This window comes from Myiozetetes cayanensis, unplaced genomic scaffold, assembly GCF_022539395.1.
Source record: "Myiozetetes cayanensis isolate MyiCay16 unplaced genomic scaffold, myiCay2020 scf16, whole genome shotgun sequence".
Taxonomy (NCBI): domain Eukaryota; kingdom Metazoa; phylum Chordata; class Aves; order Passeriformes; family Tyrannidae; genus Myiozetetes; species Myiozetetes cayanensis.
Window position 1 is genome coordinate 16,520,354 of NW_026087270.1, and position 13,919 is coordinate 16,534,272.

The window sequence follows — 13,919 nt, forward strand, 5'->3', positions numbered from 1 at the left end:
TTTCCAGAGTTTCTCGCCCTGGGTGGTGGGATGGGGGTGCCCTGTGGGGGGAAGCGGGGCGCTTTTCCCGGCGGGAGCGGAGGTGGGTCCCGGAGAACCCGCGTCAGCTCAGGTGAGGGGGCCGGGCCTGGCCGGGGCCGGGTGGCGGCGGCGAGGCCTCGGTGCGGCGGCACCAACAACCCGGAACTGGAGCGGAGCCCCGGCGGGAGCCAGCCAGCCATGCCGCCGCCCAAGGACGTGGTGAAGATCGCCATCCAGATGGTGGGAGCCATCCCGCAGCTCATCGAGCTCCAGCAGGTACGGCCCGGCACCCCCGCACCCCCCTCCCGGTGTGTGCGCGCCCCCCCATGCCCGGCTCACGGCCGCGCTCTCGCCCGCAGACCAAGCCCCTCTCCGCGGTGCTCAAGGACGTCTGCGACGCGTGAGTACCGGGTCGTGGCAGCCCCGACGGCCCCGCAGGGCTGTGGCCGTACGGGGCCGTGACCGGCCGCCCGTGCCCGCAGGTGGAGCCTGCCCAACGCCGAGCACTACGCCCTGCAGTACGTGGACGGGCGGCAGACCTACATCACCGAGTCGGTGAGACACCCGCCCCCGAACATCCCCTGCCCGGCCTCTGCCGGCCCCGCCGCTGTCTCACCCGTGCCTCTCTCCCTACAGAACCGCAGGGAGATTAAGAACGGGAGCATTTTGCGGCTGACCACCTCCCCGGTACATCTCTCTCTGCCCCCCTGTCTCCTCCTGCGCCCTGTGCTCTGGTGGGATGTGTCCCTGCAGTGGGGCAGTGCGGTGCTCCGAGCCCTCTGCCGCTGACTCCCTCGGTGAATTGAGCTCGTGATGGTTCCTCTCAGTGCCTCAGACCCAGCAGAAATAACACGGGCAGGAGACGTGTCTCAGCCTTCATTTTCCCTCGGCAGAGCTTGGGGGAGTTTGAAGAGAAACTAAATCATCTTGAGATGCTTTGGACGCGTGGGCCAACTCATCAAGTGTTCTTGGTGTCATGCCAGCTTGACCTCCGTCCTCAGCTCCTGCTGGTCTCTGCTCTGGTGGCTCTGTCTCTCAGTCCAGCTCCTCACTGGGGCTGCTCTAGTCTGAGACTCCTTCCAAAACTTGCACTTCAGCTCTTCCAGCCTTCTTCAAGCTTCTCGCTGTCTTTCGATGAGCCCCTTTGGCTTGATTCTTTCCTTCCTGGTAGGACCAAGAAGCAGAGCGGTTGTACAGCGGGATCCAGAGCAAGAATGTGGATGTGAAGACTGACTCACTGAAGAAGCTTGCAAGCCTCTCCCAGGATGTTACCTTTGCTCAAGAGTTCATCAACAGGAATGGCTTGAAACAAATTTACTCTATTGTGGAAGAAGGGAATGAGTGAGTATCAGGACACAACCTTCTTTGACTTTTTTCTGCCTTGCTAATGCTGCATGAGCTCCAAGCTGGGTGTTGGAGTGGACTCTCTTTGTGTTCCTGACTTGTTGATGCCTGCACTGTGGCTGTGTCCCTGCACGCTGGCAGCCAGGGGAAGGTCCCCAGGGATGTGTGGTCCTGCCTCCTTGTGAATGTGCCCAGACTTGAACCTCCCATCCCTTTGCTGGCTGGGTCATCTGTAGCCTCACGGGTTTTGCTACCAGGAAACCTCCTGTGATCATCTTGGCCTCCTCTACTGCTCCTCATTCCTGCCACCCTGAATAAACCCTCTGTCCCGAGGTTTTAGCTGCCAGAGATTTTCAGGCAATTCCAGAAAACCCCAGTTGCCAAATACGAGTGCCTGTGTGACTCGTTCAGAGATGTGATGGTGCATCTCCTCTGAGCTCCTGTCACACAGAGAACGTGGAGCCCAAAACCAGGCAGCGCAGCACATGTTTCTTAGAATCACAGGGAGGGATATGGAGTGGTTTGGCTTTCCTGAGGGTTTGTCTACAGTGATCTTTGTACCGTGTTAATGCAGCTTTCCAACTATTGAACTTCCCCTGCCCTGACTTCCTGGGATGACTAAGTGAGAGTTATTTCTAACCCAACAGTCTCTTTCCTTTCTTCTCCTCACTGCCTTTGTTCATCTGTCCCTCCAGCACAGGGGAGATGCTGGCTCACACCCTGAAAGCCTTCACAGAGCTGATGGAGCATGACTTTGTGTCCTGGGAAAATCTTAGTACAGTCTTCATCAAGAAGGTAAGCACCTTGTGCAGCCTCCACAGCCTGTACCCTTGGGATTCCTCACTGTCCTCGTCCCCCAGGCTCAGCCTGCCCTCGACGGATGGTTTTGGTGTCTCGCAGATAGTGAGTTACGTCAACATGAACGCGGTGGATGCATCCATCCAGCAGCTCTCCTTGTCCATCTTGGAGAACATGGTGCCTACCAGTCGCCTCCTCTTCGAGCTGGTCAAGAAAGAAGTGACGTTGGATCGTCTTCTCACCCACCTGCAGGCGTAAGTGGAGAGGCCAGAGCACCATTCGGCCCCGCCCTCGGAGCTGGTGGTTCTCACAGTCCTCCTCCTCTTCCTCCCGCAGGACAAACGCCCAGCTGCAGCTGAAGGCGATGGCCCTGCTCATCGCGCTGCTGCTGGCAGCGACCAACGCCGAGCGGCGGGTGAGGGGCAGCAGGCAGGCTGGGGGCATTGCAGAGCCAGGCACCACAGTTCCCCTGTCACGGGGTGGGGAGAGCCCTCAGCTGTCAGTTGTTCTGCCTCAAATGGCAGAAGTATCACAGCTGCTGGTGGCACAGTGACTGTGGTGGCCCAGCCCCGGTGCCTGGCACGTATGAGCTGCCACGGTGGGCACTGAAGCAGGTCCCCTGCTTGCTGGTGTCACTCTTAGGACTGCCAGGTCCTTTCTGTCCCCACCTTGCTTGTGGCCCAAAGCTAAGCTAAACAGGGAATTGAGATGACAGTAGGAACATCAGCTTTTTACTTGGGGGGGAATGGTGGTGTGCTGAGCACATCTCACAGCCTTTTCCCTTCCTAGGACATGATGGACTACCTAAGAGAGAAGAACATCAGGCAGTTTATCCACAAGGTGAGGAGTTGGGGTTGTGCAAAGGTCTGCTGAGTGATTCATTCTCTGCCTTCCTCCCCAGGCCCTGTCCCCTGAGCCCCCAGCCCTTGGTGACTGTGCCTGGCTGGGTTACCTGTGTGCCCACACCCCTTTCTTGATACCTCTTATGGGTGCTGCTCTTCTGGCACTCATCTGCCCAGGGTTCCCCCCCATCTGCCTGCAGTTCAGTGCACGCAGCTCTTGCCCAACCCTGAAGGGAGCTTCCCACTTCCTAACACCCCTTGGAGCAGCAGGAACTTAGGCTTTTGGGCTCTGGGCTTGGGGAGCAGCAGCCTGGGGGAACCTTCTCACTTGTGGTCTCCTGCAGAACATCGTCCACAGCTCTGAGCCACTGGGGGACGAGATGGCCCATTACCTGTACGTGCTACAGTCTGTCAGCCTCAACCTGTGTGAGCATCGCATGAGGACCTCCATGGATCCCTACTCACAGGTCTTGGAGTGCTCTCCTTATGAGTCTGGTCCCGCTCTCTTCCACCAGTGGAAGTAGTTCGCATTTGGGTGAACCCAGCACATTTGATTTCATCGTGGGTTCGACCCAGGAGAACCTGCTTGTGTGGGGCTCACAGGCATCCCCTCATCTCCACCTTCCCTCCAGGACCAGCGGGAGCTCCTCCAGTCCCTGCGCCAAACTGCCTTTGAGTCGGAGAGCGAGGCGCCTGCCAGCAACTTCAGCACCGAGCGCCGGCGGTCCCTGTGTGCCAAGGAGTTCCGCAAGCTGGGCTTCCTGGTGCGTCCCCCCTCCCCAGCCCCAAGCTGGCTCCTCCACACGGCCTTGGGGATGCCTTCTGATGGCTCCCCTAAGCCTGGTGTCCCTGCTGATGCTGATGGATCACCACGCAGTACCTCCCCTCTGCTCCCCTGGGACTCCCGAACAGCGTGTGGATGTGCTGGGACTCCAAGGCAAACCCCGTGGCTGCATCGGGAGGACGCTGCTGCTCGGAGAAGAAGGCTGCAGCTGCTAAATTGCATCCTTTGTGCCCTCCTAGAACAACAGCAACCCAGCAGAGGACCTCCGCCGTGCCCCACCAGGACTCCTTGCCCTGGACAACATGGTGTATTTCTCCAGGAACACCCCCAATGCCTTCAGCAGGGTGCGTGTGCTCTCCCAGGGAGCTCCCTGTTTTTCCTTTCCCTGCGACCTGTCCTTGGCCAAACCCAGGCAAAGATGTCCCTTTTGGGCACATGTCCTACTGTCGCCCAGTTTCAGACGGAGCTGAGTCCTCCCTGTGGGCAGGAGAAGCCATTTGAGGCTGGTGGCACTGAAGGGTTCCCACGGTTTTTGGGGTTTGCCCACAGCTTGGTTTTCAGGCCTTGAGCAAACGGGGGCAATTTAGGCAAAACCAGCAGGGCATCAGCCGTGCTCCTGCTTGCAGTGCCTGTGACCAGCTCCTGCACTGCCACAGGGGAAGGAGGAGGGTGGGGCTGGATTTTGGGGAGAGTGAATCACTCCTGTTAGGGGTGGCTTTACCTGGGTGGGGACATCTTGACCAGGAATTCAGGAGGAGTGTGGGATGCCTGAGCCCCACTGTTGGGGCAGCCTTCCAAGTTCATGGCCCACGTGATGTGAGGTATGGCCCTCTCCTCCAGTTCGTCCTCGAGAACAGCAGCCGGGAAGACAAACACGAATGTCCCTTCGCTCGAAGCAGCATCCAGCTCACCCTGATCCTCTGCGAGATCCTGCACGTCGGAGAGCCGTGTATGTGTGCGCCCCACCTTGTCCTTCTCCCTGCCCTGCTGCCTGGGGGGACAAGCTGCCAGGGCAGGGGGCTGCACCCATGGGGCCACCAGGCTCTGGCGTGGCCAACAGCAGGGGGAGGGAAGGTAGGGCTGGGAAATGTCCAGGTTCTCCTGGACACTGAAACCACCCCCCGGAAAAACTAGGGAGTCTGGCATCATCTGTCCTTCTCACCGCAGGCTCGGAGACGGCTCAGGCCTTTTACCCTATGTTCTTCGGGCAGGATCATTTCTTCGAAGAGCTTTTCTGCATCTGCATCCAGCTGGTGAACAAGACCTGGAAGGAGATGCGGGCGACCCAGGAGGACTTCGACAAGGTGCGAGGGGGTGCTGCGGGCCTGGACGGCATCGCAAATTCAGGGGCTCTGGGGAGCGTGGCCAGGCTGGGGCTGACGACCTGTGCCCTGCAGGTGATGCAGGTGGTGCGGGAGCAGATCACCAGGACCCTGGCCCTCAAGCCCACCTCCCTGGAGCTGTTCAAGACCAGAGTGAACGCGCTGAACTACAGCGAGATCCTGAAGCTGCGGCAGACGGAGCGGCTGCACCAGGAGGAGACGCTGGCTGCGCCCGTGCTGTGAGTGGGCTGCGGGGGTGACGCTGTGGGGCTGGGGAGGTCGGCGAGCGCCTGCTGAGATGGCCGTGCTCCTCTTCTGCTGGTTTTCATTCCAGGGAACTGCGGGAGAGGCTGAAGCCGGAGCTCCTGGAGCTGATCCGGCAGCAGCGCCTGCTGCACCTCTGCGAGGGCACCCTCTTCCGCAAGATCAGCAGCCGCCGCAGGCAGGGTGGGTGCCAGCCCCCTGCTCCTGGGTGGGGATCCTGGGAAGGGGACAGAGGCTTGTCCCCATGTCCCCTGCTGCTGGGGAAGTTGCAGTTAATCTCTGGGAGTAGCGTGCCCAGCTCCCTGGAGAGCTGGTGTGGGCTAACCCACAGGGTGAGAGAGAGAAATGGGGAGTGCGGATGAGGGGGCAGCTCTGTCCCCCCTGGGAAGGGGACCTCAGCAGGGGGAGGCTGAGCATTTCTTGTGTCTCTTCTGCTGCAGACAAGCTGTGGTACTGCCGCCTGTCACCCAACCACAAGGTACTGCACTATGGGGACGTGGAGGAGGGGGTGGAGTCTCCCCCCATCGAGAGCTTGACGGAGAAAAGTAGGTGATGAAGGGAAAGGGAGGTTGGGAAGGAGGGAGGGGAGTCCCAGTTGAGACTGCCTTAAGGTGCCCATTTCCCCTCTGCCTGGCTGCTGTGCAGCTGGCCCAGTGTCCACTGGTATTTTGGAACTCGGAGCTGTGGGAGTTCAGGCTGGAGCAGGCTGGCTCCCCAAAGGGCACTGCAGAGTGGCTTGAGCCCCTCAGTCTAAGTTGTGCATCGCTGTGAGCCCTCTTATTTGGTCTGTGTTGGGCTCTGAGCACCGGGGACGTGGAGGAAAAGGAGAGGGAGGGGAAGGAGAGAGACTGGGAGAGGAGATGCTCACAGCTCCTCCACTTGCCCCAGTTCCTGTGGCAGACATGAAGATGCTGCTGGTGGGGAAGGAGTGCCCACACACAAAGGAGAAGAGCTCCGGGAAGCAGAACAAGGTCAGCACCTCACACCTCTCCCTGTCCAGGGTGCCCAGCATGCTCCCCTCCCTGGCTGAGGATGGGTTTTGGGGGTGGGTGAATGGTGGCAGGTTGGATGGTTTCATGGACAGAGACCTCTTGGGTGTCTGGGGGCACAGAGGAGGAGGCTGGGAGGCAGCTCCATGCTCTGAACCCCTCTGGGGTTGGAAAGAGTCCAGCTGAGAGGCTGGCTACACCCTGTGCTGTCCCTGCAGGATGTCCTGGAGCTGGCCTTCTCCATCGTGCATGACGTGGAAGAATACTGCCTCAACTTTGTTGCCCCCACCCGGTACGAGGTGAGTCCAGGGGCCCTCTGGGGAGGCACACGGTGGCCAGACATCCTTTGCAGGGGATAGCAGGTGGGGCAGCCAGTCCTGGGGAGTGGGAACCAAAGAGGGGGAGAGGTGGGCTCTCTGGCTGCCTAGGGCTGGTGCCAGAGATGCCTGTGCTGTGCTTCCCCAGTTCTGCCTCTGGACGGACGGGCTGAACGTGCTCCTGGGCAAGGAGATGATGAGTGAGCGAACACAGACAGACCTCGATGTCCTGCTGTCCATGGAGCTCAAGCTGCGGCTCCTGGACCTGGAGAACGTCAGCATTCCCGACAACCCCCCTCCCATCCCAAAGCCCCCCAGCAATTTAAACTTCTGCTACGATTTCAGCCATGCAGAGCAGTGAGTTCCTCCCTGTGCTCTGTACCCCTTCCTCCATGCCCCTCAAAATCAAACCCCTTCCTCCAGGTTCTGTCCCTCATCTCTGGCCCAAAGGGACAAGCCCAGGTGCTGGCTGGGAGCTTGGGTGGCCCACCCTTCCCTGCTGGGGTAACACTACAAAGGTACAAATCTGCACTGCCTGACTTTCGCCATCAGTGTAGGGGATCCTTTCTGGACAAGAAGGTGGTTGGAAAAAGGATAAAACACACCTTTCCACTAAGTTTGTCAAGCAGACAGCATCTCCCGAGCACGGTGTGCCTGCCAGGTCCCTCCTGCACTGAAATGTGTTTTTGCTGAGCCCTGTCCTGGAAGGGGGGGTGGTGTTTAGGGAACAAGCCCCCTTTTCCCAGCACCAGTCAGCCGGGCCTGGTGAGGAAGAGACCCTGGTCTACCCTTGCTGCCCAGCACTGTGATGTTTTGCCAATCCTGGTGCCTTCCCCCCGCCCTGGGTGGACACTTGCACACTTCAGCCATGCTGCTGCACTACTGCACCCACGACAAGCTACCTCCTCCCGGCCCCCACGGCCCCCACCCCGGTGCCCTGCACCTCCTCGTGCCTGCAGCTTCTCCCAGGGGTGTTGTGGTCACAGCCACAGCCGCAGGTCACGGGGGGAACCAGCTGTGCCTCTGCCTCCTGCGTACAGGACAATAAACACCTGTGGAGAGAGAACTTGGGGATGTGTCCTTGCCAAAGGTCTGGGGAAGGGCTCAGACTAGCGGGTCGGAAGGGGCCAGAGTGAGTAAGACTGGGATAGAGCTGCAGCTGCCAGAAGCTGGGAGGATGATGGGCACAGGTGGGTCAAAGGGCTGTAAGGGGGAGGGCTGAAATGGGGAGGGCTGTCACCAGCGCCCCAAACCCTGTGGCTGCACTGTGGGGCTGGGGGAAAGGCCTCAGGGTCCTCTGGTGCTGGGAAGTGGAGAAACCCCCTGGGGATCTGGGTGTGTGGGGGCTCTGTGTGTGCGTGCCCTCTGTGCGTGTGTGCCCATGTCCCCAGGATTGTGGAGGGGATTGGGAGTCTCAAATCTTCAGTACAAGAGAGACAGGGAGCTCCTGGAGCGGGTTCAGCAGATGGCAACAAATATGATAAAGAGACTAGAGCCTCTCTTTCATGAGGAAAGGCTGGGGGAGTTGGACCTGTTCAGCCTCAAGAAGAGACGACTGAGAGGGGATCTGTGTCAGTATCTGAGAGTGTCAGAGGATGGAGCCAGGCTCTGCTCGGTGGTGCCGAGTGATAGGACAATGAGGCAACAGGGCAGAAACTGATGCCCAGTAAGTTCCACCTGAACATGAGTAAGAACTTCTGTGTGACCGCACACTGGAACAGATCACCCAGAAAAGGCGTGGAGCCTCCCTCACTGGGGATACTCAAGAACCATCCGGACGAAATCCGGTGCCACGTTGCTCTGGGGGTGACCCTGCCGGAGCAGGGAGCTTGGGCCACCGGGGTGGCTTCCAAACTGACCCGTCCTGTCATTCTGTGGAAAGCCCTCGGGGCAGGGATGTCCCCTCCCCGGGGCAGTGGTGTCCCCTCTCGGGAGAGGGATGTCCCCGGCACAGGGGTGTCCCCTCACGAACAGGGCTGTCCCCTCTCGAGACAGGGCTGTCCCTTCCCCTCCCCGGGGCCGCCGTTCCCGGCCCGGCCCCGCCGCTTCCGGGCCCGTCACGTCCGCGGGAAGCGGAGCGCAGAGCGCGGAGCCGGCGCGGCCATGGCGGTGAGTGGGGGGCCGGGGCAGCGGGGCCGGGGGCTCCGTGGGGCCCGCGCCTGACCGCCTCTCTCTTGGCTCCGCAGCCCAAGGGGAAGGCGGGCACCAAGGGCAAGAAGCAGATCTTCGAGGAGAACCGGGAGACGCTGCGCTTCTACCTCCGCATCATCCTGGGGGCCTCGGTGAGTGCGGCCGGGGGGCCCCGGCGGGGCGCGGGGCCGGGCCGGGGTGGGCGGCGGGCAGACAGCAGAGCCGTGCTCTCTCCGCAGGCCATCTACGCCCTGGTGAACCTGGTCATCTTCTACCCCGCCGCCTCCGCCTGGACGTGGGTGAGTGCCGGGCCCCGTCCCCTGGAGGGGGGCTCCTGGGCTCCCGCGGCCCCCCGGCCGTGCCCTTCGCCGCTGACCTCCTTGCCGTGTCCTCCTTGCAGCTCGCGTTCGCCTTCAGCTCGGTGGTCTACGGCACCAGCTACCGGTCCATGAACTCCATGGCAAAGCCGTCTTTCACAGACGATGGCAGCCTTGCCGACGGGGGAATTGACCTGAATATGGAGCAGGGGATGGCAGAGTGAGTGTCCACACCCGCACGAGTCCAGGTGAGCAGGACCTGCTGCCTGAGCGTGCACGCAGAGCCAGGAGAGGCCCCCGAGGAGAAGGCTCCTGCCCCAGATTGCTCGTGGTGTGGGCAGGATGGGGGCTGGAAGCCCGTAGCCATATTTTCTGAGAGTGTACCCTAAGTGCCCTGATTATCTGAACACATGGCTTGGCGAGCCCCAGTCAGGAGCTGCCACGTGGGTGTGCCAGCCTGGCACAGTCAGTGTTCTTAGGGCTGAGGTGCAGAGGTGAGAGATCACAAAGGGTTCAGTGGGAGCAGTTTATAACCATCTTTCAGTGAAGAAACAGCACTGACTCTGTGCATGCCGCTGCAGCACACAGTGCAGCACCTCTGCAGGTGGTGCTTGACAGAGCAGAAGGGCACATGCTGCCAGTTACCCCATCCTGGCTGCAAACTGGCTGTGCCTTGAACTGTTCTACACACTGAAAATTCTCCCCTCTGTCTCAGCCAGCTCCTGTGACCTCCTCAGCCATTTCTATCGCCTTGTGCATTCCTTGTGTCTGTCTGCAGGCAGTGTTTGCCTCTCCAGTGTTCTTGGTGCTACTGTAACTGTCTTTTTCTTGGTCAAGGGACACATAACAGTCATGAGAAGTGCTGTTAAATAAAATTAGGAGACAGCAGCACTGGAACAGCAGAAATACATTCTAGATTTACTTGTTTTCCATTAGTGAGCCTCAAACTAGTTACAGAAAACTGCCAGGTAGTTATGGACACATCAGGCTTTGCTCTTTGTCTGTTGGTCCAGCCTCTGCTGGGGATCTTCAGCATGTGCTAGTGAGGTACTGGAGTCCTTGGCCCCTTCCCTCCCATGTCCTTGGCCTACCATTCCATGTTTACCTCCCCTGCTGCCAGGCTTTTGAAGCAGCACAGTGGGGCCTTGTCCCCAGCTGAGCCCTCTCTGTCACGTCAGGGGTTCTCAGTGCTGGCAGGGCCATATATTGATGTGTGTGGTTTAACTTTTCCTAAGATAAGTTTGATTTTTGGCTGGGGATGTTACCAGCAGGCAGACCGACTTGTGGGGCACAGGGTGAGCTCTCAGCTCGTGTGTTGGTGGAGTGGCACCTCTTGTACCTGCAGCAGGAGTGACTCATGTCTGGTGCAGGAGACTCAGCTGAGGGACGAGGTGGCCAGGAGGAGAGGGGGTTATTTCCAGTGTGACCTGTGAGCTGGGTGCTTTACCCCCTCTTCATCCTATAGAGACTTCATTTTCCTGCTGCTCAGCCATGTGTTTTTCTCCCATTTTATGCTGGTTTGGCTCTCTAGAGTGGAATTGCAAAATATTTTGAATATCTTTTTAGTGAAACAAAACATGGGACAGTTGAGGAGGGAGAATACAGAAGTTTGATGTTTGTGGTGTCCTCCTGGTTGTGGGAGATGCCTCTGGGAGTTGTGTGAGGCAGAGAGGGTGCCCCAATAACTGTCCTGTGTGTGAGTGATGGTGCTGTCAGGGGAAATGACAGGATGTAATACAGGGATTACCTGCTCCAAACAGGTGATGAGTGCACTGCTGCAGCCCTGGTTGCAGATGTACTTCCCTTGGTATTGAGGCCTTGAGGTTTTTCTGCCTGAGCAATTGGGCCAAGGTTTAGGACACATTAAAATGAATTGATGCTTATCTGAGGCATGGGCTGTGCAAAACACAGAGGAGGCAGAGCTGAGCTGTAAGAACAAAACCTGCAGAGCTGAAGTTCCCATCCTTACCCTGTACCTCTGAATTACCTCTTTTGGGACCAGGGAACCACAGTAAGCTAGTGGTTACTTCAGAAAGAAGGGAATGTTTCCTGCCTCTCAGCTGAGTGTGCTCCTTTGGAGGTGCTCCTGGAGTGCTGTGGCTTTGATGGTGTCTCTCTCGTGCTGCCTGTAACTGAAATGGATGTTTTGTGTTGCTCTGGGGTTGAGGATGGCCCATCTTGCTGGTCTCTGGCAGAGCAGCTGGGTTTGGTGGGAGCTCTGCCCTCAGCACTCTGTGGCCTGTGGTGATGCCTGAGATTACTGAACCTCCATGTCTTACCCTAGAGCTGTTGCTGGTGGATTCTGCAGTGTCTTGAGTCGATGTTGTTTGTGGTCAGTTTGCTTTGCACTTTGCCATTGCCTTTGTTTTGCTGTCCCCAGTCTTGGATGCGACTGGAGGGTTTCTTTCTCCAGCAGCCGATGATTTAACAAGAGTGAGAGCTGGTGTTTTTCTAACCCTTCATGGCGCTCCCTTAGGCTTGTGTTGAAAAACTAATACCTGTTTACCTCTCCTGGGTGTCAGATCCCCTGAGGGCGGTGGTTGAGGCGTGGGCAGCTTGTTCCCCTCCATAGCTGGCTCCCAGCTCTGCCTCAGGCTGGCATGGAAGATGCTGGAGTCAGATAAACAGGAGGGGAGGAGGAGCCAGTGTGTTGCTGTAGCTCAGCATGCTGGTGTGCCTGTCCTTTGGTGACCCTGAGTGTGTCTGTCAGCCTGTGAAATGGCACGGGGAAGATTCCTGGCTCCCTCCAGCACAGCCAGTCATGAGCAGCTATACTTTATGTCAAGATAGGTGTCAAATCAGCAGGCGCTGGCTGCTGCTTCAGCTGTGGGGGCGGGTTTGTTGCTGGTCTCCATCCCCCATCAGTTCCTCAGCTTTCTCAGTGTCCTTTTTTTTTCAGAGGGAGCTCAGCTCTTTAACCCATCAGATTATTTTTTGTTGCTGGTTCTTCTAGATAACTGTGTGTGGCAAAGCAGGGCTGCAGGGACAGTCCTTGGGTTGGGCCGGGCTCCCTGGAGGTGGTGCAGACAGGCTGTGTTGGCAGAGGAGCTGGCGTGGGCTGGAATGGAAGCTCAGTGCTTTGCTTTTCTCCCCTCAGGCACCTCAAGGATGTGATCCTGCTGACAGCTATAGTCCAAGTGCTGAGCTGCTTCTCGCCCTACGTCTGGTACTTCTGGCTCTTGGTAAGCCCCAACCACTGCTGTTTTCCTTCTTGCTCTGCACTGTCCCTGTCTTGCCCTGTCTTCAGGACTGAGGACATTATTTATCCATTTCATTTCAGTGTCCTGTTTCAGGCCCAAGCCATTTTCTGATATGTTTTTTAATCTCCTTGTCAAATCATGTTAAAAACGAGGCCGCACATGGCAGAGAAGTCCTGATCCCTCTGGGTCAACCACACAAAAGCTAGGCTGGCCTTTGCCCTTCCCTCTGGTCCTGAGAAAGGGCAACAAGAAACACGAGGCAGATCAAAGCTGTCTTTGAGCACAGAGCCTTTCTGTGACTGTAACAAACAGTGTTTCTTCTTGTTTGGCTTTCTCAGTCATTCAGCATGGACCAAGGCTGGGATCTGCTGGACACTGTGCCTATTTGTAGATAAAATGCTGTAGGCATCAATTTCCCCTTAACAGACCAAACTCTTTCTACTCCTGAAACTTTTGTCATGTGCCTCCAGCTAAAGCTGCTTGTGCTGAAGGACAAAAAAATCTCCAGTTAAAAAAAAAAAAATCCCACAGTTGCTTTGAGGATATCGCACAAAGGTACAGAAGGCAATTGTGGGAGCATGGAAAGTTACCCCGTTTCAGTCCTTGATCTCATTTCAGTCCTCACCCACAAATTCCTCTCTCGCTGGCCTGGCAGAGGGCAGCCTAGACTTGGCTGTGCCCTGGAGACCATCTGGATCACTTTTTTTTAAATTCAGAGAAATGTGGGTGTGTTTTCTGAAGGAAGGAGAGACGGAATGTCTGGGCAGTTGGATCCCCCTGGGGCAATTCAGACCCGATGCTGGGATTTCCATATATGAAGCCCTGAGAGCTGTACACGTAGGCAGGTTCCTAAACGAGATGAAATGAAATCGGGCCGTTTATTTTGGCCACCCGCCACCGCCTTTGATTTCCGTGCATCCTGAGGTGCCCCCGATCCAGCCTGCGGAGATGCTCCAGCTCCTCTGTCTCCCTCAGCAGGACCAGCAGTCAGTCCTGAGCGCAGCCCTGCTGTCCCCAGAGTGACCGAGTTTGTGCCACGCGTGTTTTGCAGGCTCCGGGGCGCGCGCTCTACCTCCTGTGGGTGAACATCCTGGGGCCCTGGCTCACGGCGGAGTCCTCGCCCGCCGCCCAGGAGCCCAACGAGAAGAAGCAGCGCCGACAAGAACGCCGGCAGATGAAGCGCTTCTAGCCCTGGCTGGGGACGGATAACGCGATCTCTCATCTCCACACGCCGTTGTTTTCATCAGGGATGCGACCGCAACCAATCCGAAACCACCGCAGTAGCTCCTTGCCCTCTGTCACTGCTGCCATTCCGCTAGAAAGGCCGCAAGAGACTTCCCTTGGTTGGGTCTTGGTGCCGGCTGAGGCCTTGCTCCTTGGGATGACAAGGGAGGGGTGGTGGTGGTGCTGGGATGTGTGTAAATACCTTTTTAAAGCAGCGCTGTTACCGCGTTCGAGGTTGGGGAGTGCAATGTTGGGAGGAAATAGTACATTAAAGAGCAGAGTCTAATTGACCGTGCTGGGCAGTGAGTTCATGAGGGGGAGCTGTGAAAAATACCAGCATGTTCCTGGAGATTTGGACCAGAGGGAA

The 13,919-nt window shown here is 57.9% G+C and overlaps 2 protein-coding genes across 5 annotated transcripts; both read left to right on the forward strand.

Annotated features, from left to right (window-relative positions):
- Nucleotides 1-112: 112 nt before the first annotated feature.
- On the forward strand, nucleotides 113-7,747 carry ELMO3 (engulfment and cell motility 3). Of its 3 annotated transcripts, XM_050311432.1 has the most exons (20): nucleotides 113-297; nucleotides 381-421; nucleotides 504-576; nucleotides 658-708; nucleotides 1,193-1,362; nucleotides 2,061-2,160; nucleotides 2,266-2,417; nucleotides 2,500-2,578; nucleotides 2,953-3,003; nucleotides 3,350-3,472; nucleotides 3,638-3,769; nucleotides 4,029-4,133; nucleotides 4,630-4,738; nucleotides 4,957-5,093; nucleotides 5,187-5,350; nucleotides 5,446-5,558; nucleotides 5,816-5,920; nucleotides 6,264-6,346; nucleotides 6,583-6,663; nucleotides 6,830-7,747. In XM_050311432.1, the coding sequence occupies exons 1-20, from the start codon at nucleotides 220-222 to the stop codon at nucleotides 7,040-7,042; spliced, it is 2,160 nt and encodes a 719-aa protein (XP_050167389.1). In that variant the 5' UTR covers nucleotides 113-219; the 3' UTR covers nucleotides 7,043-7,747. The 3 variants fall into 3 exon arrangements, with proteins under 3 accessions (XP_050167389.1, XP_050167390.1, XP_050167391.1); XM_050311433.1 differs by lacking the exons at nucleotides 113-297; nucleotides 381-421; nucleotides 504-576; ... (2 more) ...; nucleotides 2,061-2,160; nucleotides 2,500-2,578 and having other exon boundaries at nucleotides 2,284-2,417; XM_050311434.1 differs by lacking the exons at nucleotides 113-297; nucleotides 381-421; nucleotides 504-576; ... (7 more) ...; nucleotides 3,638-3,769; nucleotides 4,029-4,133 and having other exon boundaries at nucleotides 4,638-4,738; nucleotides 5,001-5,093.
- A 317-nt stretch (nucleotides 7,748-8,064) lies between these two features.
- TMEM208 (transmembrane protein 208) lies at nucleotides 8,065-13,843 on the forward strand. Of its 2 annotated transcripts, XM_050311451.1 has the most exons (6): nucleotides 8,671-8,790; nucleotides 8,868-8,963; nucleotides 9,051-9,110; nucleotides 9,212-9,348; nucleotides 12,226-12,310; nucleotides 13,380-13,843. In XM_050311451.1, exons 1-6 carry the CDS (start codon nucleotides 8,785-8,787, stop codon nucleotides 13,515-13,517), a joined length of 522 nt encoding a protein of 173 aa, XP_050167408.1. In that variant the 5' UTR covers nucleotides 8,671-8,784; the 3' UTR covers nucleotides 13,518-13,843. The 2 variants fall into 2 exon arrangements, with proteins under 2 accessions (XP_050167409.1, XP_050167408.1); XM_050311452.1 differs by lacking the exon at nucleotides 13,380-13,843 and having other exon boundaries at nucleotides 8,065-8,790; nucleotides 9,212-9,376; nucleotides 12,226-12,311.
- Nucleotides 13,844-13,919: the final 76 nt, after the last annotated feature.

Coding starts and splice junctions, on each gene's coding strand:
- TMEM208 (XM_050311452.1), top strand. CDS start 8,341: ATGCCCAGTAAGTTCCACCTGAACATGAGTAAGAACTTCTGTGTGACC. Junction 8,964..9,050: donor GCATCATCCTGGGGGCCTCG/GTGAGTGCGGCC, acceptor CTCTCTCCGCAG/GCCATCTACGCCCTGGTGAA. Junction 9,111..9,211: donor CCGCCTCCGCCTGGACGTGG/GTGAGTGCCGGG, acceptor TCCTCCTTGCAG/CTCGCGTTCGCCTTCAGCTC.
- ELMO3 (XM_050311432.1), top strand. CDS start 220: ATGCCGCCGCCCAAGGACGTGGTGAAGATCGCCATCCAGATGGTGGGA. Junction 577..657: donor AGACCTACATCACCGAGTCG/GTGAGACACCCG, acceptor CTCTCCCTACAG/AACCGCAGGGAGATTAAGAA. Junction 3,770..4,028: donor TCCGCAAGCTGGGCTTCCTG/GTGCGTCCCCCC, acceptor GTGCCCTCCTAG/AACAACAGCAACCCAGCAGA.